The 22,350-nt window shown below is 42.3% G+C and overlaps 1 protein-coding gene across 1 annotated transcript in view; it reads right to left on the bottom strand.

Annotated features, from left to right (window-relative positions):
• Positions 1–734: 734 nt before the first annotated feature.
• SYNGR2 (synaptogyrin 2) overlaps positions 735–22,350 on the bottom strand; it is a 41,157-nt gene continuing 19,541 nt past the window's right edge. Inside the window, 7 exon segments of the mRNA XM_033960507.1 lie at positions 735–1,898; positions 2,024–2,157; positions 8,728–8,815; positions 8,817–8,966; positions 16,034–16,436; positions 17,304–17,345; positions 17,608–17,706. Coding sequence (XP_033816398.1) covers positions 1,701–1,898; positions 2,024–2,157; positions 8,728–8,815; positions 8,817–8,966; positions 16,034–16,132 — 669 coding nt within the window. The 5' untranslated portion in view covers positions 16,133–16,436; positions 17,304–17,345; positions 17,608–17,706 and the 3' untranslated portion in view covers positions 735–1,700.

Genomic DNA, 22,350 nt, shown 5'->3' with positions numbered 1-22,350 from the left:
CTTCTCCCTTCTGGCTACCTACACTCCCTTTCCTCCAGAAATAATCTGCTCTTCAATTATAAGGAATACACCTCAAATTCTTACCAATCTGGATGAGAATAACCAGAGGGAAAGTGTGGCACAAGAATGAGAAAAGTAAGACTGACCCTGCTGTAGGGGTTCCTGCCTGCCTAAACACTGAGCAACAGCCATAGGCTAGTTTTACCTGAAGATCGCAGACTACAGTGTAGGGCAGGGGTGTCAAAGTCCCTCGAGGGCCACAATCCAGTCAGGTTTTCAGGATTGCCCCAATGAATATGTATGAGATCTATTTCCATGCACTGCTTTCATTGTATGCTAATAGATTTCATGTATATTCATTGGGGAAATCTTGAAAACCTGTCTGGATTGCGGCCCTTGAGGAGGGACTTTGACACCCCTGGTGTAGGGAGTCAGGACAGACCTCTCCAGCTGCAGGCAGAGAAATACTGATGTTTCAGGCTGCAGTGTCTGCTATTCTAGAGTGATCTAGTAGGAAAGCAAGGAATTTTCTTAGACCTCTTTACAGATTATCTCCTAGCCAGCTTGCTTTTCAAGATAGTTGCAAGGACTATGTACTGGAATAGATCTGCATGTAGATCTCTCTAGCTGTTAAGATGTCTAAAACTGGTTTGGGAGGTTATGGGCAAGGATATGTAATGCAGTACCCCTGCTTAAGTGGGAAGGTGTAGTATTGAACTGTACAGGACAAGGAATGGAAAGAAACATTTTATTAAACCCAACATGCACAAAAATCATGTTTTCCCCACAGCAGTAAATATCCAGATTTGGAAACAAGTTTCCAGAGCCCCGCTATCTAGATTTACAAAATAACCTTCCATAAGTCACACTCATGCAAATTTACATCTTTTTAAAAATACAAGAAAATCATCATATATATATATTTGATCATAAGACTACAAAGATATACTCAAAAGGGTACACCAAGTGCCTTTAAGTGTATGTCCCTGACTTCCCAGCCTTGGTATTTTGAGCCAGTGGCTAGCAGTGTGCTTCCAGTAACTAGTTCAAAATCTGATTGGCTTTTGGGGTAACATTAGTGTTTCACATATGGAAGTCTGAGCTCCTTCCAGTTGCTGTAGTCTTCTGTTTTGCTAGTAGAAATATAATAAAAATCAAGTTTAATATAAAATTAATGCTTCCTCTTATCATTTAGGTAAAAAGTTTACATCCTTTTGCACACCTGTAACTGTATAGTATGAAAGCTGAAAAGTTTAATTAGAATTAAGGCACATAAATTTCCAGCATTATAAGCCCAGCTCCCAGGACCATCATGATCAGGGTAAGACTGGGATCACACCAGGGCTTAGCCCCTATTGGTGATGTGCTCTTTGGAGTGTTTGCTTTGTAACAGCTAAAACTATGACAAATAACAGTGGGCAGGAGCCAAAACATTTCTTGAGACAGAGGCACCTCACCCTTATTACATGTGTTATTTTGACAGCAGTAACTTTGGCTCTGAAGTGGACGTGGCCTAGGGCATGTAGCCTGAGGGTGGAGGAAAGGTCCCATTATGGCCCCCTTCCTTACAATACCGTAAGGGGTCGCTCTCTCTCAGCTCATCCCCAGTACAGACCGCAATCCAAATCTATCCCACTCTACAGGACAAGCAACAATTCTTTGTGTGCCCCTTGCCAGATCATCTCTCTCTGCTGCTTCCCTCAGTAAGCTGGGGGCTGGTAGCTATCTGTGTTCTCCTGGTTGTTGGTGAAAGGAGGCTGTTGATGGTAGTTGTCGCTGCTAAGATTTGGATAGCTGGAATAGGGAGTTGTTGCGTCATGGGTTGGATCCACGTAGCTTTGAGAAAAGTCTTCCACTCCCATTCTGTATCTCTTAAAAGCCAGACAGGCTTGCATTGCCTATAAAGAATAAGAAACAAATGCACATCACCACTACAGCATGTGCCAAGGCCAGAAGGCGAAAGCAGAGCCTTCTACAACCTCAAGACACCAAGAGAAACCCGTCTGAAACAAGCTGCACCTACCCACGTGAATATAGAGAAGAAGCTGAAGGCAATGGCTGCCCTGGCACTGCTGGCTCCAATAATAACATCGGTGCTTGATAGCCACTGGTTGGTTAAGAAGCAAAACCCAACGAACCATAGGAAGCTCCAAAGTGCTGAAAAAAGAAAACAGGAAACTAAGTTCAGCTTAATATAGCCTTACCTCTTGTAACCAGCATAACAGGCACTTACAGGGCAGCCCAAAGTCTCTTATCCCTTTCTAAATGTGCGTCCGATAGCGTTACAGAAATAATAGTGGTAGTGAACACATCAGCCACAGCACTACAGGCTTGCAAGAAGTCTGCTTGTGAGGCACGTTTCATTTAGAAACAACATTCTTGTATTTTGAATTCTGTTTGGCCATGTGAAACTAAAAATAAAAGGCTAATGTGATAAAGTGGGCCATGAGAAAAGCCAATTTTGTGTTTGGGCATGGGGAAGGCTCTCCTTTTTTTATTTGAAGTTAACCAATAAAGTTTCAACAAAGCAGGAGATTTGGAAGTGTGAGAACAGTTGTAATTGTTTGAATTTAATTATATTAATAGAGCATCTTCTGTGTATCATATGACAGAAATGCTTAGGGGCTGTTTAAAAAGTCAGCTAGATACCAGTGGCCAGTATTAGCACCTTTCCATGACTGATTTCCCAGGAAATTGGTTTTTTATCTTAATTGCTGGGGGCTAGTATGCCTTTTTAGAGCAAGCACTATGACCTGAGCCTATTTACCACAAAAATTCAGAGAAATGGCTGGCTATTGCTTTTACAAAGTGAAGACATGACTCGGCCTCTTTTGTATTTGACAAAATGGGAAAGTGACCTCCAGCCCCACCTCACTACAAATAGAATTGATCTGAAATCCCCACCTAAGTGCATGATGTTTCTACTTTGTGAACTAGGACATTTCATAACTTAATTGTTTGAAAAAGCAAGTGTCCAATTACCATCTTAGCTAATTTAAGATCAAAGACATACATGTGTTTATTTAAATATTTATAAACCATACTATCCGATAGTACTAGGCAGTGTTATAACATTCTGGAGAGGAAAATGAGAAACAGGAGGGAGGGTAAAAGGTCTGTCATAGAAAATTCATGCGACAAGAAAAAAAATGTCCACATTTGATAAACTGAATAGTAAGGCGCCTGCACAAGTTGTAAGCTAATGCTTGTGGTAGCAATTTTCTTAGGGCCAGGCCTAGCTTCGGTCTTCCACTCCAGCTTCAAAAGGGAAAAGGGCAGAAGAAGGTTCCAGGCTTGATAGTTTTATTTTGTGCCTGGAAAAGACCATAATGTAAATATAAAACCCTGAGTCATAAATCTGCCCACCAACTGCAACTCTACATGAAGCCATTATCAGAGAAATACATTTGCCAGATCTTGCTTTAGTCCAAGAAGTTTTTACTTGAGCCGTCCACAGTCATTTAACTGAAGTTAATATACATTCCTTCCTGAATCTGTAGTAATGATCCGTGAAAGTTTATATTTCTTATGAACTGAGCATTCTATTTGAGTTGTCTTTATGATTTATTTAGATGTAGCTCAGGAATGGTTAACAAGATTAAGAATGTTATAATGCTCCTGTATCGCTCCATGGTGCAACTTCACCTGAAGTATTGCGTTCAGTTCTGGTCTCCTTAGCTCAAGAAAGATATAGTGGCGCTAGAAAAGGTTCAAAGAGCGACTAAGATGGTAAAGGGGATGGAACTCCTCTTGAATGAGGAAAGACTAAAAAGGTTAGGGCTCTTCAGCTTGGAAAAGAGACGGCTGAGGGGAGATATGAGGTTGAGTCTACAAAATCCTGAGTGGAGTAGAACAGGTACAAGTGGATTGACTTTTCACTGTCAAAAATTACAAAGACTAGGGCAGTGGTTCCCAACCCTATCCTGGAGGACCACCAGGCCAATCGGGTTTTCAGGATAGCCCTAATGAATATGCATGAGAGAGATCTGCATATAATGGAGGTGCCAGGCATGCAAACCTGTTCCATGCATACTCATTAGGGTTATCCTGAAAACCCGACTGGCCTGGTGGTCCCCCAGGACAGGGTTGGGAACCACTGGACTAGGGGACACTCGATGAAGTTACAGGGAAATACTTTTAAAACCAATAGGAGGAAATATTTTTTCACTCAGAGAATAGTTAAGCTCTGGAACACATTGCCAGAGGTTGTGGTAAGAGCGGATAGCGTAGCTGGTTTTAAGAAAGGTTTGGACAATTTCCTGAAGGAAAAGTCCATAGTCTGTTATTGAGAGAGACATGGGGGAAGCCTCTGCTTGCATGGAATGTTGCTACTCCTTGGGTTTTGGCCAGATACTAGTGATCCGGATTGGCCACTGTGAGAACGGACTACTGGGCTTGATGGACCCTTGGTCTGACCAAGCAAGGCTATTCTTATGTTCTTATGAGTGTCGGAGCAACGTATTCAGCGCACTAGCCTTCGCAGTTTTGTAAAAGGGGGGGGGAGCTTAATGCTGTACAGGTGAACACTCCAATCTTATTTGAGTTTTGGCTTTTACTTAGGACACTAAAGTGTCAATATTCAAAACAATTTACAGTATTTTTCGCACCCTAGATTTCGAGGATGAAAACAAGAAAAAAATGCATTCTGAAGCAAATTGTGTCAGCCAGATCGGATGCAGTGGAGTTAGATCGGGGTCAACCCAAGCAGTGACTTCCTGCTGCTGGAAAAAGAAAGAAGTTTGAAGGACAGGAGCAGGGTGGACCTAAGGGAGAATAAGGAGTGGGGGATCTGAGACCAAGGGGGGGAGAAATGCTAGATAACGGAGGAGATACCAGACTATGGGGAGCTTTTGTAATACAGAAGAATGCCAGCGGAAAGCGAAGGCTTCCAGGCTGGAGACCAGCAGGGCTGCCCCAACTTTCCTCACAGCCCAAAGCGTCCTCAACTAGTCGCTGTAGGAAGGCTGCAGCCACCGTTCTCGGGCTCGTGGCCCAATACATGTTTCTCCTGGCACAATGGAGCCTTAGCCCACGAGAGTGGTCAGCGTGCCCTACTGTGTGTGCACCCCGCCCTGACATCACTCCCTAGCCGCGCGCTTCTCCCAGCACCACAAGGGAGGTCAGCGTGCTGCTACTGCGCACATGCCCTGCCGAAAAGGTAGACTCGTTTTGGAGGATTAATTACATTCACTCCAGAAGACATTTCCACCCACTTTTGGGGGATTTATTTATCATTTCAAATTAAAGATCATAAGAAATAAACATCTTGTTAGAGCAATACAGCAGGTATAATGTTACATCAAATTGATTTTAAACTCAGGAATATTTGTTTAACCCTTCATTAGACCACAATCACATAGAGGGGAGTTTAGGCAGGAAACAACTGAGAAGTAATAATTAATCGATGAAGAAAAGGTTAAAAAGAACACGCTTAACACAGTTTCGCCCTATTATTACTTTCATTCCGTCAACTAGGAGCAATTCTTTTCAGCTCAAGAAATGCTTGCAGCTGCTCGGGGAGGTAAAACACATATTTTATTATAGACTTGCATGGATAAGCGAGTAGAAATGAAGCTCCTAAAGATTTTGTTTCTGCTCTTAAAGCCAAAAATTGCTTTCTCCGTTCTTGGGTACTTTTTGTAACATCTTGGTACACCCAAATCCTTTTTCCATGGAATAAATTTTTAGATGATCTAAAATACTGTTTCATAAAGGCATCCAAGTCTTGTTGGAAAACAAAAGTTTTCAAGTTTTTATTTGTATTTAATAAACCGCTTATTTAGTTTGCTAAGCGATGTACAATATAATAAAAGGTTACAAATAAGTATCAGGTGCTGACGTACAAAATGACAGTGACGTTGTGGTTAAACTAACGTGAATCGTGAGGGAAAAATAGGGAAAAGTTTCCATGCTTGATAAAGTAAGAAAGAGAAACAATAAAGGAATGTACAAAAGGGATGGGAAATTTAGTGCCAAATCTGCTCCATATGTTAAAAGAAAAATGTATATATATATATATTTATATATATATATATATATGTTGTATAACTTTATAAGAAAAATAATTACAGTTATATGATATATAAAATCATAAGAAATATAAGATAAGAAATGTTATGTATAAAATACATTATAGAAATATCAAGTGTATTATTAAGATAATTGTATGAAAATTTATGACACTTGTTGTTAAATGAAAAAAAAATCAATAAAAAAAAAAATAATAATAATAATTATGGAATCGTAAGTAAAAGATCAAATGCATCATTAAAAAGATGTGTTTTTAAGGATTTTTTAAATACTGACAAGTCTTTTAGTTCTCTAATGTATTGAGGTAAAGGTTCCATAATTGGGGGGCCATAACTGAAAACATTTCGTGCCTTCTGATGCCTATGATTTTCAAAGAGGGAATGGAAAGAAGATTATGCGAAGTTGAACGGAGAAATCGTGGGGAAGTCTATGGTATTAACATCCTGGTCACAAATTGAGGCTCATTATAACATAATGTTTTAAAAACTAAGAAAAGTATTTTGTAGGCGATGCGGTGGCTAACCGGGAGCCAATGGGATTTAATCAATAGGGGGGAAACATGATCATATTTCTTCGCAGTCTCTGTTATGGATTCCTCTAAGATGTTAGATATATTTTGTAAGTCAAATTGGGTTGACTGAATATTGTTACCAACCTCCAAGGCTCCTCAAGATTGTTTAGCATTGGGAAGATAATAAATCTTATTTCAAGGGGGAATACATTCAGTATTTCCAAAAGGTAGTTTTTAAACATTTCGTAAGCAGATCTCTCTGAGGTCTTGGGAAAATTAAGTATTCTCACATTCAATCGCCTATTAAAGTTCTCAATATTCTCTATTTTTAATGTATTGCCATGCTATCTTTAATAGCCATAACCTTATAGTCTTGAACTTTTAGAAGTGAATTTTTTGTTTCAGTATTAGTTTGTTCTAAAGTCTTGGAAATTTCATCAAGTTTTCCCCCCCAGAGCCTTTACCTCATCAGATGTTTTTTGGGTAGCTGCATCCAGCCTCTTAAGCATTCCCCAAATTGCGTCCAAAGTCACCGCACAAGAGGGGGAAACTTCCCCTATGGTGTTCTCCATCGGTAGAAACTCATCTACCGTTACTGCCTCCTTAGCAGAATTGCTCGTTGCCCCTTCAGCAGCCCTGCGTCCTGCTTCCTCAGTGCTGCAAAAGATCCCGTGCCCCTGTGTGGTTGAGCCTTCACCCACACACGCTGCGGGGCTTTTTCCTATGCCCTTCTGTGAAGTGAGTGCTGGCAAAAATTGCTCAATCGGCAGTTGTCTGAAGGATTGCAAAGGCATTGAGGAGGCTACCGCCTTTACAATGGCTTTCCGTTTATGCGGCATAACTCAAGAGGAAAAGAACGCCAACAGCTCCAAGAGCATGTTCTTAGAGACATCAGGTATGTGCTGCCATCTTGGGCACTTCCCCCCCCCCCACTACTCCTCAGAAAAAAGTGTCTCATGGAGCGAGAAATACAGTAATTAGGTAGGAAAAGCTCCTGGATGGTTAAATATAACAATTTTGTGGGCAGTGATGAAGTGGAGTCAGTACTTATTTGGTTAAGTGCCGATATTTAGCACTTAACCACTTATGTCAGGGGTGTCATAGTCCCTCCTCGAGGGCCGCAATCCAGTCCTGTTTTCAGGATTTCCCCAATGAATATGCATGAAATCTATTTGCATGCACTGCTTTCATGGTATGCTAATAGATCTCATGCATATTCAATGGAGAAATCCTGAAAACCCGACTGGATCGCGGCCCTCGAGGAGGGACTTTGACATCCCTGTCTTATGTTAAACAGACAAAACTGGACCACTTATCAGTCCCATCTTTGTCCAGCCTAACTTCGGCAGCTAAATGCCAACTATCACACTTATCCAGCCTAGAGGAGAGCCGGCCATACAAACCCAGATCGATGTTTAATGCAGGTCCCAAACACTGAATATCAGGCCATAACACGAGCAGCAGCCAAAAGAATACTAATCGCTCCCAGCTGAATTATTTTCCCCACAATGTCGTTTTTGCTCCCATTTACAACCCACTTATTAACAGCCAATTTAGATAATTTGGAATCCTTCATCTGTGTGCTTGTCATTTGCTCCTGAGTCATTTCCCTTTGAAAAGCTGTACTATTTCCTTTCCATTCCTAGTATTAGGAGCCCAGTTCCGTTCCGGCTAACGTGAAAATCTGTCTTGTCAACACCTTCCCTTCTTCCTGATGGATCTGAAGCCTTCCTTCCTACCCCATCACCTCATTCTGTACACAAGTGGGGGGAAGAAGGGAAATGGTTTTTCAGAGACTTATTGATTTTGCTTTCTATCCCGTTTTCCCCCAAGGCGCTCAGAACAGGTTACAGGTGCCTTTCACTGGAAGCAAACAGAATAGGAATTCAAGGTATGTGAAAAGCAAAGAGAGCTGAAAGGAGAGAAGAGGATGAGTTTGTTATATCGGGAAGACAAAAATGCAGACTAGCTGAGTTCTGAGTTTGTCTCCTCATTCGATACTGGTGTGATCACCTTAGCAGCCCATCTGTATGCATGCACAGGGGCCCAGCACAAGCTAAGCTTTCCCAGAGACACAACTCCATTACAGAAGCTCCCCTGGATCAGGAAACCTCCTGCCCTTATACACTAAGCTGTTAACGGAGCTCTCTGGACAACCAACACACATCAACTCTCCCAGAAATTACCTGAAAAGCCAAGGTCTGCAAGGACAATGTACTTGCGGTCAATGACGTTGCTAATCTGAGGGAAATAAATATCTAATACAAAAAAAAAAAACACATCCCAGCAGGGCGAGAACTCCAATGCCAATACCATAGCGACAAGCATCCTCATTCTGATTAAAGATGCACTTAACCTCAGATTCTTTGACGCTGTTCAGGTATCCCTCTTCAATGATGCAAGAAAAGACAATGAGAGCGAACACCTAGGGGGAGAAGAAGAGAAGTAAGCAATCTGAACAGGACACAGTCATGCCATCCCTTAAGGTGCAGCAGCAGCAAAAGCCAAAAAACACAATGGGACCCGAGTCTACATTCAATTAGCACGCATAGATCAGGTATTTTCAAAGGGATTGAGTTACACACAGTCTAACCAGCATACCATATACTTTCAGAACACATACCTTAAGGAGGCATCTGGGTTTGGTTTTGGACATTCAGAGCCCCCAAGAGAAGGATTATTGTGCAACAGCAACTCCTATTGGCAATGCAGTGACTGAACTTGGGTAAACTATATGAATAGCTGTGCTGGGTCAGACCAATGATCCATCTAGCCCTGCATCCTGTTTCCACAGTGGCCAAAACAGGTTACAAGTACCTGGCAGAAACTCTAATAGTAGTAACATTCCATGCTACCAATCCCAGGGCAAGCAGTGGCTCCAGCTGTGTCTGTCTTAATTGCAGACTATGGACTTTTCCAAACCTTTTTAAACCCAGCTATGCTAACCACTGTTACCACATCCTCTGGCAATAAATTCCAGTTTAACTTTTCTTTGAGTGAAAAAATATTTCCTCCTATTTCTTTTAAAGATATTTCCATGCAACTTCATTGTGTGTCCCCTAGACTTTGTCATTTTTAAAGAGGTAAAAAAAGAAAAAAAAAACCCACCCCCTAAAAAGAGCCTGGCGACAAGATGAGCGCTACTGGTATAAAAACCTCGCCCCAGAAAACGAGACTAAGTGGCGCCAGATAATCCTAGAATATAAATCACTGATGCAAAAGAAGAAAGAGTGCTGCTCTAAACAGATCAACACAGAACATCATCTCAGTATTCGATAACCTAACCATCACAAATTAAGATCACAGTAGCCAACAACTTCAGAACTAGCCAACAGAGAATGATATGGTAAACCACAGGAACTGGGAAAAATTTGGCCTGTTTGCCACGAGTTCAGGAACAATGCTTTTCACTGCTCGTGGGAGTGGTAAAGGGCCTTGTTCTCACAGTAAAGGATAATATTGCTGCGGATCACCTCCCTCCCCATCTCCTCAAGCCCCCCCTCCCCGTCTCGGGTCTAGCAGGCCCAGCAAGCCCTGCCCCATAGTTTAAAAATGGCAACCCCCCTCCCCCACTGGGTCAGGCCCCTTTGTGCCTCCTGCCCCAGGGCCTTCCTCCGTCTGAGTCCCTCCTTCAGATGTAACTTCTGGTTTCTGGTCTGGGATGGGGGGAGGGAAAGAGGTACCAGACCCACACCTAGGCGGGGATAGAGGTGCTGTACCTGCAACGGAGGTGAGAGAAGGGAAGGGAAAGAGAGAAGCTGAACCAAGGGGGTGAAGGAAGAGTGAGTGAAATATTGAACAAAGCAGAGGGTGAGAGACATTGCTGCAAGGGAGCAAGAGAGTGGAGAAGCTGGACACAGGGAGATATACAAAAAGAAGAAAGATGGTGGACATGGATGGGAACATAGAACAGGGACAAAAAAGGGGGTGATACATGGACACAGAGGGGTAAAGCCAGACATGGGAGGGTAGATGGAAACAGAGAGAAGATGTCTAGAAAGAACAAAAACACAGAAGGAAGATGCTGGGCATAGGGATATAGAAGAGTAATACTGAACACAGAGAGAGGGAATCACAGAATGGGGAGATGAAGGCAGGGAGATGAGCACAGGGGAAGTACTAGAAAAGGAGATGCCGAACATGGGGAACAAATACATACACAGAGATAGATGGATGCTGAGCATGAAGAAAGAGATGTCAAATGGTCAGGAGACCCTGGCAAGTGAGTTAAGAGAAGAAAAAAGAAAACAGAGACCAGAGCCTGAGACCAACATGATTTAAAGCAGGGGTGCCCAACGCGTCGATCGCGATCGACCAGTAGCTCAGGAAGGCAACTCGAGTCGATCGCACTCGTGTTGCCGTCCTGATCTACGGGCCGATCAGCCTTCCTCTCCAGTGTTCTCCCTAGGGCCTTTTAGCTGGGCGATCCGCCCAGCTGTCATCTGCCGCTGCTGAACATTAAAAAAAAACCCAAAAAAACCGGCTTGGAGATTTCAGCCCCTAGCGAACTTATGCTCCAGGCTCTAACGTGTGCGTGCAGGCTTCTCTTCTCTTCCCTCCGAAACCGGAAGTTATGCCCGGGGAGGGGGAGGGGGGGGAGAAGGGAAGCCTGCACGCACATGTTGAGAGCCCTGAAGCAAGCGTTCGCTACGGGCTAAGGCGGGAGACATGTTAGTGAAGCATTTCCTCTTCTTGCTGCCGGGTCCTGCCTACTTTCTGTTTCCGCGAAGGCAGGACCCGGCAGCATTTCCCCCAACAGTTCCTCGCGATGCTGGTCGGCCGAAGCAGGGAGAGGTTGGGGCGGCGTCGGCTTTTGGGCGTGTTATTGGCGTCGGCTTTCGGGCCTGTTATTGGTGGCGGTTTGGGTCCTGGTCCCCGATGGCAGTGGCAGTGTCTTGGGGGAGGGCAGGGAGAAAGAAAGAAAGAAAAAGGGCAGGCAGGGAGACAGAAGGAAAGAAGAGAAACAGAAAAAAAGGAAAGGGAGGCAGAGAGAAAGAAAGGGCAGGGAGAGAGGAAGGAAAAGTTGGGGGAGGGAATGAGGTGTGGAGGAGAGGAAGCATACAGGCTGAAAGAAGGGAAGAAAGACTGGATGCACAGTCAGAAGAAGAAAGTGCAACCAGAGACTCATGAAATCACCAGACAAGGTAGGAAAAATGATTTTATTTTAAATTTAGTGATCGAAATGTGTCTCAATTTATATCTGCTGTCTATATTTTACACTAAGGTCCCCTTTTACTAAACCGCAATAGAGTTTTTTAGCGCAGGGAGCCTATGAGCGTCGAGAGCAGCGCTGGGCATTCAGCGCAGCTCCCTGCGCTCTAAAAACTGCTATCGTGGTTTAGTAAAAAGGGAGGGGGTATATTTGTCTATTTTTGTATGGTTGTTACTGAGGTGATAGTGCATAGAGTCATCTGCTTTGACCTCTTTGAAAAACCCTGGAATAGGAATGATAATTAACATTTTCTATGCGTACAGTGTGCGTTGTGTTTTTTTTAAATTTTATTGTTGGTAGATCATTTTGACTTGGTCATTTTAAAAGTAGCTCGCAAGCCCAAAAAGTGTGGGCACCCCTGATTTAAAGAATAAAATGATAAGACAACAAAAGTGAGAAAAAATAATTTTGTTTTCTATTTTGTGATTAGAATAAATCATATTTGAAATATGTATCCTGCTAGAGTTGATGTTAGACATAACGGGACCGCAAAGCTCAGGTCATGCTGGCTTAGGGCTCTCTCTGATTGGTGGCAGTTGCCCTAGTTGCACTCCCCTAACACTATTCTGTTAGCATGATATTTCTGTGTAGCATTCTGTAATAATTTGGCTTATTCCGTTTTCTCGATAGTGGAGGGGAGATTCTTGCTCTGCATTATTTGTGATTTATAAAATGACACTTGTACAGAATATTGTTTCTTTTTTGTTCAATATAAAATCATATCTATTCAAGGCTTGTGCGAATGGCTTCAGATGGTTTTGGTTTTTTTTTTTAATTCTTTATTCATTTCTTAATCTTACAACAAGTGTACAAATAATAAAACATTTAAAATTAAATATATCACTTGAATTTCTTTCTAGTATAACATCAAATAAATAAATTTATTCCTTCCCCACCCACCCTTTTCTTTAGCAATTAATCAAAAATATACAAAAATAAATATTCTTTTCTATTGATTAAACCTACAGTAAAATTTTTAATTCAACCTCCTCCCCCCATTTGCAAATATACTTTCAATAGAAAATGGTGTCTACTCATTACAGTAAATCGTTAGTGGCCCCCAGATCTTTTTAAATTTATTATAATATCCTTTTTGAATAGCAATTATGCTTTCCATTTTATAAATGTGACATAACAAATTCCACCAGAAGGTATAATTTAATCTATTGCAGTTTTTCCAATTACTTGGGATCGAATGGTTTGTGGGGACTGAGCTCACGGGGACAAATTTTTTCCCCATGTCATTCTCTACTAACCAACTATTTTAAAACAAAAATTCAATCTATACGAGACCAGCTACCCACTATCAATCCAGCTAGACCCACTGCAACACACTACCTATGGAAATATCAGCAGACAGACCTTGGAATGATTTTGAAGAGATTACACTCAAAGACACAAAGTGGCTTCTCCTAAAATACTCCAAAGCATACTGCAGCCTCAACACCTGCCCACCTGATCAAAGCAGCCCCCCCAACAACCATAGGAAAAACCCAGTGGCTCAACTATCACCTAAAAATCAGCCTTTTCCTTAAATTAGGAGGAATTGTCCTAAAACCTATTCCCAAGAGCACAAAACTTAGCCCCTCTAATGTGACCAATTATTAGCCAGTAGCTTCCATCCCCCTATTTATCAAAATGATGGAGGAATATGTCACAGGACAATGCGATTGTGAAGGGTGGAAGAAGCGTTGTAAGTAGCAATCGGGATTCAGGAAAAACCATGGCACCATATGACAAAGAACTACAAAGGATGGGTCACAATGTAATCAATCCAATTTGACCTAGTAAACTTCGATCAAATGTCTGAGATCTTCAGTGATTTCAGATTTAGTGACCCAGTTCTCTCCTTGTTCCAAGGCTTCCTAACCACTCGGTACTATGCTCAATGTAAACATGGTAAACTTTTCAATAGCTGGCACCCTACCCGTGGGGTCCCCACTTTCACCATCTATGTTCAACATTCTAATGCAATCCTTGGGAGCCAACCTAGATCTCACACAAAATAAAACATTTCACCTATGCGGACATGTCATACTACCTGTAACGAATGCATTAGTCAAAAAATGCATCCACATCATAAAAAAACTGAACTTCAACCCACCACCTAAAACTAAATAAGAACAAAACCAAATTCCTTTGGCTAGCATCCTTGACGGACCCACGCTACACTCTAAGGATTAAGTAGACAACATAGACTTTCCATTAGAACTACAATCCCGAATCTTAGAAGTAGAAATTGATAACAACCTATCCATGAAAAGCCACATACAATAAAAAACCCCAATCTTTCTAGCCTTCCAAATTGTAGATACTGTAACGTAACACTAGTTCTTTGCTCTAAAACATTACTATCACATTTACAACTAATTCAAAATGCAGCAGTTAAGACTCGTATATGGACTATGGAAATCGGAACCCCTACAACCCTACTATGTGAAACTTCATTGGTTGACCATAACCGCAAGGATCACGTTTAAATTAGGCATCACTGCCTTTAAGATCCTGAGAGGGAATGCCCTCAACTACCTAACAGAGGTGGCCATCTTACTCCAGGGTGCCTCCAACAGATATTCCACTAGAAATCTGGCTGAACCCATGCTGACTCCCAACAAATTAAGCCATATTTGTCTAGGTGTATTGTAATTTTATTCTTTATAATAGTTTTCATTATCTTGCCCGGCACTGAAGTCACACTTACCAGTCTGTAATTTCCTGGATCACCGCTGGAACCCTTTTTAAAAATCAGTGTTATATTGGCTACCCTCTAATCTTCAAGCACTACGGACAATTTTAACAGGAGGTTGCAGGCATACAGAGTAATTAATTATGTTCCAGCTCTACTCAACAGGAATAAAATCACAGTAGGCAGAAACAATAAACCCAAGCACCAATAATACCTCATCACTGATGTTTGGTTATCACAAAATCCATCAAGCAGGCACAGAACAAGGAAGCCTGGTAGTAATATGAATTTTACAAAGATCAACAGATCCCCTAAAAAAAAAATTGTGACAAGAGGCCTGTACTGTAGCTCTCTGGTTTATAAGAGCTCCATGACCCCAGACTCTGTATGCCTGCTTGATGTTTTTGACTATCAAGTTTAAATTGATGAAAGAGGAGATTTCTGTAGCCTAGAGAAAAGAGGAAAAATTCAACTACTGTAGAAGTTCTACTCAGCCTGGAATCTTTAGCAGAAGGAAACTAAGTGTTCCTCATTTTCAAGTCAATCTGTGAGGTTTCTAAAGAAACTCATGATCTTTAGATAGGATGGAGATGTTTAAATACCTATTTGGCATAAATGCTCATGAAGTGAGTCTCTCATTTGAAAGGAAGTTCTGGAATGAGAGGGCACAGGATGAAGTTAAGAGGTGATAGGCTCAGGAGTAATATAAGGAAATACTTTTTTACAGAAAGGATGGTAGAAGCGTGGAATAGACTCCTGGTAAAGTTGGTGGAGACAAAGACTGTGTCTGAATTCAAGAAAGTGTGGGCTATTTTAGGGAGAAGAGATAATGGATGGGCAGACTGGATGGCCATTTGGTCTTTATCTGCCATCATGTTAGATAAAGTGGGCATTTGTCTGGATGATTTAGAAGTAAAGTGGAGGATGAAGAAAGCTGCAAATGAAAGCTCATAGTGTTGGATCTGTGTCAAGGCTAAGGCTGCAATCGAGATGGGAGCTTGATGGTGAAAAACTGCTTTTGGAGATTAATAACTATATTTTCCTCTACCCCCAGAAGCAGGTGCAAGCACACAGAGACTTTAGTACGTCCACACCAACTATGGTTATCAAGTTCAGCAGGTGCAGGTCATTCAAAGCCAACAATTTCGTCTCCTGCTCCTTAGGGTGTTCAGTTTGATCAGAAGTTAAAGTTTCTCCTCCTTTTTTAGTGATTCTAGGCTTAGTTTTCGGGTGTACAATAAGAAAGGAACAGCCAGGCTTTGAATAGAGATGAAACCTGACCAACCAGACTTGGGATCGGTAGCAGCCAATGTTGCAACTTTTGGGGCTTCTGCCAGGCACTTGTGACCTGCACAAACAGGATCCTGGGCTGGATGACTAAGAAGAGCTGCAGTGGGTCCGAGCAACGGTCCCTGGCTGACAACGGCCTTCGCCTGCGCGTGACATCATCGCGCTTCCGGATGCGCTCGAGCTCCTTCGCAGAGGATTCTGGGTGGGTGGCTGAGCTGCTGCTGCTGCTGCCCCCCCTCCCCTTTGGGCTGCTCAGGCGATCTGCACGCGCCGCTGCTGCCCCGGGTCACGTGCCCGCACTCACCGCGTCCACGAGGCGCAGGATAGTCTGCGGCTGCTTCAGGAAGCGGCCCAGCTCGAAGCTGCCGCCCGCCTTAGCCGCTCCGTACGCGCCGCTCTCCATACTGCTACTGCCGCCCCCCCCGCCGAAACCACGCCCACGGGCGGGCGGAGCCTGTCGCCTCAACAGCGGCGCGTCATTTCCGTTCCTGACCGGAAGGAGGAAGGGCGTCTTTTTGGTCAGCTTCTTGGCCCCTCCCACCCCTCGTGCTACGGATTAATTACAACCGACTCATAAGTGCACCAGAATTCCATTTATAGCAAAACAACAACTGCAACAAAGATGACGTTGCGAAAGGACCAACGAGGGCTCGTGTTGCTGCTGCTGCTGCTGCTGCGAGTTACACCGTGTTCCTTTTGTCAGCAATCTGTGAAAAAGAAAGCAATTGGTCAAACGTCAGCCCCGCCCCCTCCCTCCTTTGATTTCAAAGGAGGGGCGGGATACCAAGTGGGGGAGGGGTGGAGAGGGGAGGGGAGGGGTTTGTGTGAACTTGGGGGAGGGGAGGAGAGGGGAGGGGAGGGGTTTGTGTGAACTTGGGGGAGGGGAGGAGAGGGGAGGGGTTTGGGTGAACGTGTGACACTAGACCAAGAGGGTTTTTTAGCTGATTGAGGCACAAACGTAGCTAAAACCTCCTTAGATCACCTAAAAAGTACCTACACCAACCCTCCTGCATATCTAACATTTGATAACAATCGAGATATTGTATTTGCTCTAATTCTGCATCTTGTAACTCGCTGACTGTCCAGCTCTCTTCAATGTCTCACGACTATGGTGCTATAGAAGAATAAAGTTATTATTATATCTGAACCTTTTTTATTTCATTCTTTTGCTATTTAAAAAGTTCTGAAATTAAATGTTATATTTAATGTGTTATATGAGAGTTAATCAAGTGTGTATTTATAAGTTTAAATGATTTTATCTAATACACTTGTATATGCAAAAATGAATAAAGAATTAAAAAAAAAAGTTCTGAATATGAATTTACTTTTCTGATTTCGGATCTTATCAACTCTGTGCATACACGTACGGGACTGATGTGTATAAATGCACACAAAGAGACTGAGCTCTTCCCTTCTGCTCTGTGCACAAAGAGAAGTGTTCATCCCAGTTCATGTCAAAGCTTATGACATCCTGAACAGTTGGTCACTTTTACCCTCCCACAGGAAAAGGATTCACCCCCTGCTGTAGGTTCCTGAAGGAGAGAAAGGGGAGGGGAACACAGATGAACACTCACCCAGGAGTAATCAGACTATTCTCTCATTCCTGGTCCTTTTTCCTGGAGAGAAGGGGGAAAACCAGATTTAAGTACATTCTCTAGGACTACACCTGCAGCAAGAACTTTGAGGAAGAGATGGGCAAAGCAAAGTCTTACAGTGCTCCTAAGACAGAGGAGGAGAGAGATGCATCTATGAAGCTTAACAATGAAGGTATAAATAGTGGCAAAGATTATAAATGACCCCATGGGTCTATTCGTGGCTCAGGACAGAATTCGGTTTCTTGCTCTTCTCATGCTAGTTCCCAAAAACTGGCAAACTCACTTTGTTGAGTAGCAATGATGATTATAAGGAGCATCACTATAGCCGCTGGGATGAACACGCCCAGGAGAATGGCTCTGATGTGTGGCGTGTGGATAGAATCTGCAAGAGAACAGAATGGCTGCAATGGTCAACTTGTTAGAAAATTTTGTCTGCTTTCGTATCTGATTATCTTACAGATCACTTTACATTTTGCATTTCATTCTGTAAAAGGCTGCCTGTATAAATTATTTTTCCATTGAACTGTAACTTAGGCAGTACAAAAGTCTTTGAAACCTGTAAATTCAACTTCCTATCAATCTTTTAGAAAATTGTTAAAATCTTATCTATTTGATAATTTTTATTTTTTTTTTTAGAAATTGGGGTCATGGAGAAGTTGTTGCAGTATATAAGTGAATTGTTATGTTGCTTCTGTTCCTTCTCTCAATCTACTTAGTGCCTCAGTTACCCTGAAGCATATGGGAAAATATCCAGAGATCTGTTAGAGCATTAGACATGTGAAAAAGAGAGTATCATGCCCTCGGTACACAGTCCACAATAAGCAAACAACTCAGATCCTATCTCCTTGTTTCCTAATGTGATCTGGCTGTGGGATTTAACTACACAGCCTTTCCTTAGCACAGCGTTTCTCATCTCTTTCCTAGAAGCACAGCAAACCAGCCAGGTTTTCAGGATTACCACAACAAATAAGAATGAACCATTGTTTTCAAACTTATCTCATGCATATTCATTGTAGTAAATCCTGAAAGTCTGACTGGCTGTGTACCTTAATGTATCAGCTCTAGACGAGAAGACCTTGACTAGGTAGAGGTATCACCTCCTATAGAAGGGGAGCACAGAGGCTAGCTTGTTGGAAATAGAATACAGTGATTACCTTTTTTTCACAACCCTGCCTGACCGAAATTCAATGCAGAAACAACGTTCTGAGGAGCAGTGTTATATCAGCTATCTGTTAATACTCATAGTGGGTGACCAACTTGTGACAGTCCGATACCATGCGTGGCTCATGTCCTAGTGGTGAGTCACAGCTTGTGCAATCTCTTCAAGGATATCAGAGAAGGGATCAGCCAGAGTGCATTCAGAGGAGGATCATTTTCAGTCATTCACCTGCATCAGCTGACCGTCAAACTGGCCCTCTCATGGAGCTAAAAGTGGTAGCATTGTGTAACACCGTGGGTAGAATGATCTTGGCAGGAATGTTATTCACATATGTGCCATTTTCCAGGGAAAGCAGGAGAATAAGTACAAACACACCCCACACGTCCACTTTCTCTTGGAAAGATGATACAAAGTCCCAATACAGACAGTTTGGAAAAAGTTTCTGAATTCCCTGCCCTCAGATCACCTCTTTTCATGCTCCAACCTGCTCCTGGCTAAAAGGGGATGAACGTTCCTCATAAGAGACATATGGATTCTGCAGATGTCCAGTAAAGAAATAGTGCTTGGTCCTGTCACTCTGCTTAGTTATACTGCCGAGTTGCCTCTTCTCACCCTCTGCACTTGAGTATTTTGCAACTGACAGCTAAGCCATTAAAAGAGGTGTTATGAAGCTCTCCTGCTTACTCCTCATGCTGAGCTACTTTCCTGTCCTTCCCTGGAAATTTAACACAACTTTACCAACACCTTCGTTTGGTCATTATTTTTTTCCTCTAGTCCTTACTACCACCCTCTCTATCTGTACCACACATGCTTGAATTGTAATGTAGTAGTTGTTATCACCAGTTCCAGACATCTACCGCCCTCTCGGTAAAGTATTTTCTCTGAGCATCCTTCCTGCAGTTTCATTTCCAGCACCCTTGTCCTTGAGTTCTTTTTTTTTTTGTTTTTTAATGGAAAATGCTACTTTTTACTTTGAAGCTTCTACTTATTTAAATGGGGGTTTTATGTGTGTGTGTTGTTATCTAATTCCTATATCCCTTCTTTCTTCTCAAGAACTTATGAATTACACAAGACTCCAAGAGCTGCAGAGGTGTCAATATTGCTTGGGTAGAGGAAGTAGCCGGACTGTTGTGACGGTAACTGAGCTTAGCTTCCTCCATAATTGCAGATCCCTGAACACAAAAGTTCTCTCCAGCCATAGGGATCCAATATTCCCACAATTGTATTAGGGTCTCATGAAAGAAATGTCTGAAAACCACCACATAGGGAAAATGTAACTAGGAGCCACAATAGAGAGAGTCACCTCTGCACAAGTAGCAGCAAAATCCAATGGAAAAGAGCATGATGAGCCTGGTCTTCAAACCCCACTTTTAATAGCAACCAATCATTAAAACCATGCATAAAACAGTCTTGTCAATCATAAGAACATCTGGCACATTGTGGACTCGACACGGACTGTGTTTTGGCTAAACCGCCTGCATCAGGAGTCCCAAATCATGAGCGAAAGTTAAAATCCGTGAGGATACAAGGTTGAAGAACAGGATCCCTTCAGTATCACAGTATCACTCTTCAAGAATGTCCTCACAGGTTTTGACTTTCACTTAGGGTTTGGGACTCCTGATGCAGGCGGTTTTGCCAAAACACAGTCCGTGTCGATGTTCTTATGACTGACAAGACTGTTTTATGCATGATTTTAATGATTGGTTGCTATTAAAAGTGGGGTTTGAAGACCAGGCTCGTTCTGCTCTTTTCCGTTCAAAATGTAACTAGGAACAGAAGTAGTCAGATAGGACAGAAGCAGGAAAATGGAGCTAGTAGCATGTGGACCTCACTGCCATTAAAGAGAAGTAGAAGTCCACATGGTCCATTTTGGCTTTTCCCATGATCAGCTTATTACCTTCTCTTTGGATGGGTAGGGGGCAATGATTTAGCTGGACTCCTCTTGCTTTGGTATTAGTCTATGGTCAGGTGTCAGAGAGGACTTGAACCTTTCATTCATTTGTTGATTGTTAGTCAAAACTGGGGGAAAAGTGTTATTCAGAGCACACCAAGAAAAAAAATCCCTCTTAAGAGCTTTCCCTTTCGCTCCATTTAGGGGCTCAGTAGTTTAGCCTTTTTAAAGACCTAATTGGCCCTTTACGAGCTTTACATCGAGGGGAGGAGGAGAGAGATGGAAGGGGAGGAAGATAGTTTCTAAAAAGGACATGAAAAGAGGGCAGATGCTAGATGGAAGGGGCAGAGAGAGAGAGAGACAGTGGATGGAAGGAAGAGAGTGATGAGAAGATGAGGAAAGCAGAAACCAGAGATGCCAAAGGGGAAAATCTTTTCTATTTCTTTCATTTTTTTGCTTTAGGATAAAGTATTATTGTAGCTGTGTTGATAAATGTTTATAAATAGAAAATGGAAAGAAGGTGATCCTTTTATTGGACTAATTTTAATACATTGTTTTACTAACTTTCAGAGATCAAAACCCCTTTCCTCGTGTTAGGACAGATACTGTAACAGCAGTATACTTCACAGACCTGAAGAAGGAGGTTTTGGCCTCTGAAAGCTAATTCAAAAATGAATTAGTCCAATAAAATGTACTTTCTTATTATTTTCCATTTTGTTCTATTTCTATTTGTTAATTTGTAAAGTGGTGATTGTTGTTTGTCAGTTTTTTTAAATTTACATCTGCTTTCTTGATATTTTTGCAGAATATTAGGGGCCGTGTTTCTCTGTATGCAGAGTCTGGATTCTTGGTTCAGTTTAACTTTTGACTAAATATTTCTATTTTTTTTTCTACTAATTCCAATTTTAACAATCACTTTAATATATCCATGATAAATTCAGCAATATAGCAAGAATATCAAATGGATATCAGGAAAAGAAAATCCTAAACAGTCCACAATATAAGATTATTTCCAAGATAGATGGAAAAGAAGAAGGAAAAAAACAACTTTACTCTGGAAGCCATTATCTCAGGCCACTCCCAGCAATCACTGCCAAGCTGGGAAGATCTACAGTCACTTTAATCTCCTCTTTAGCTATAAGAAAGTCCATTAGCTGTTTTGTGTCAAAGAAACTCTCCCCCTCCCTTACTAACGCATAGCGTGGGTTTTGCTCATTCCTGGCCTAGACCAAGAGTGTATACTTTGGGAGCCAGTTTTGTATTGAAATTGTTCTTCTTATATCCCCTCCTTTACTAACGTGTCATGTGGGTTTTAGCGCCAGCAGCAGTGGTAAGTGCTTTGACGCTCATAGCTAAACTAGTGGGCAGGACCGAGCTGTATTCTGAATTGACTGAAGGTGTTCCAGGATCCCTATGGCAGTCCTGGTTAGGGTTATTATATGGCTCCAGAGACATCCAGGTTTTACGTCCACTGAAAGCAATGGCAGTAAACCTGGATGTCTCAATCCATCCTTCTTTTTCTGGAGCCATACGGTAACCCTAGTCCTATGTTGATGTCACAAGCACAAGACGCAGAGATTTGGAAGAAATGATCATGCATAGATTCTAAAGCCGCAGAGCCCAGAAATAAGAATAAACTCTGTGAGACAACTGAGTTTTGACGGAGAATTGCTGATCTCTATAAATGCCTAGAGGCAGACTGAAGTTTCAGCCAGTGTGGGAGCGATGAATGGGTTCTGGGCAGAGTTTGGCTTCAGTAATCCAACAAGGAATTCTGTATGTGAGGCTCAAAACGAACATGCAGACAGGCATTCCCAGGCTCAGAGCAGGTGCAGGCGTGCATGAGTTACTCCTGGGCAAATTCTGCTTAATTGTGCTCCCTTCCCCCACACAGAGATCACAAGAGGAGGAGGTGAACAGCTGCCAATTCCTCCTCTACTGGCCTCCCTTCATCCCTGGAGTTAACTGAAACAGTG

The sequence above is a fragment of the Geotrypetes seraphini genome, chromosome 10 (genome assembly GCF_902459505.1).
Source record: "Geotrypetes seraphini chromosome 10, aGeoSer1.1, whole genome shotgun sequence".
In the NCBI taxonomy this organism is placed as follows: Eukaryota; Metazoa; Chordata; class Amphibia; order Gymnophiona; family Dermophiidae; genus Geotrypetes; species Geotrypetes seraphini.
The sequence above is the reverse complement of the archived record's forward strand: the minus strand, read 5'-3'. Positions and strand labels throughout refer to the sequence as shown.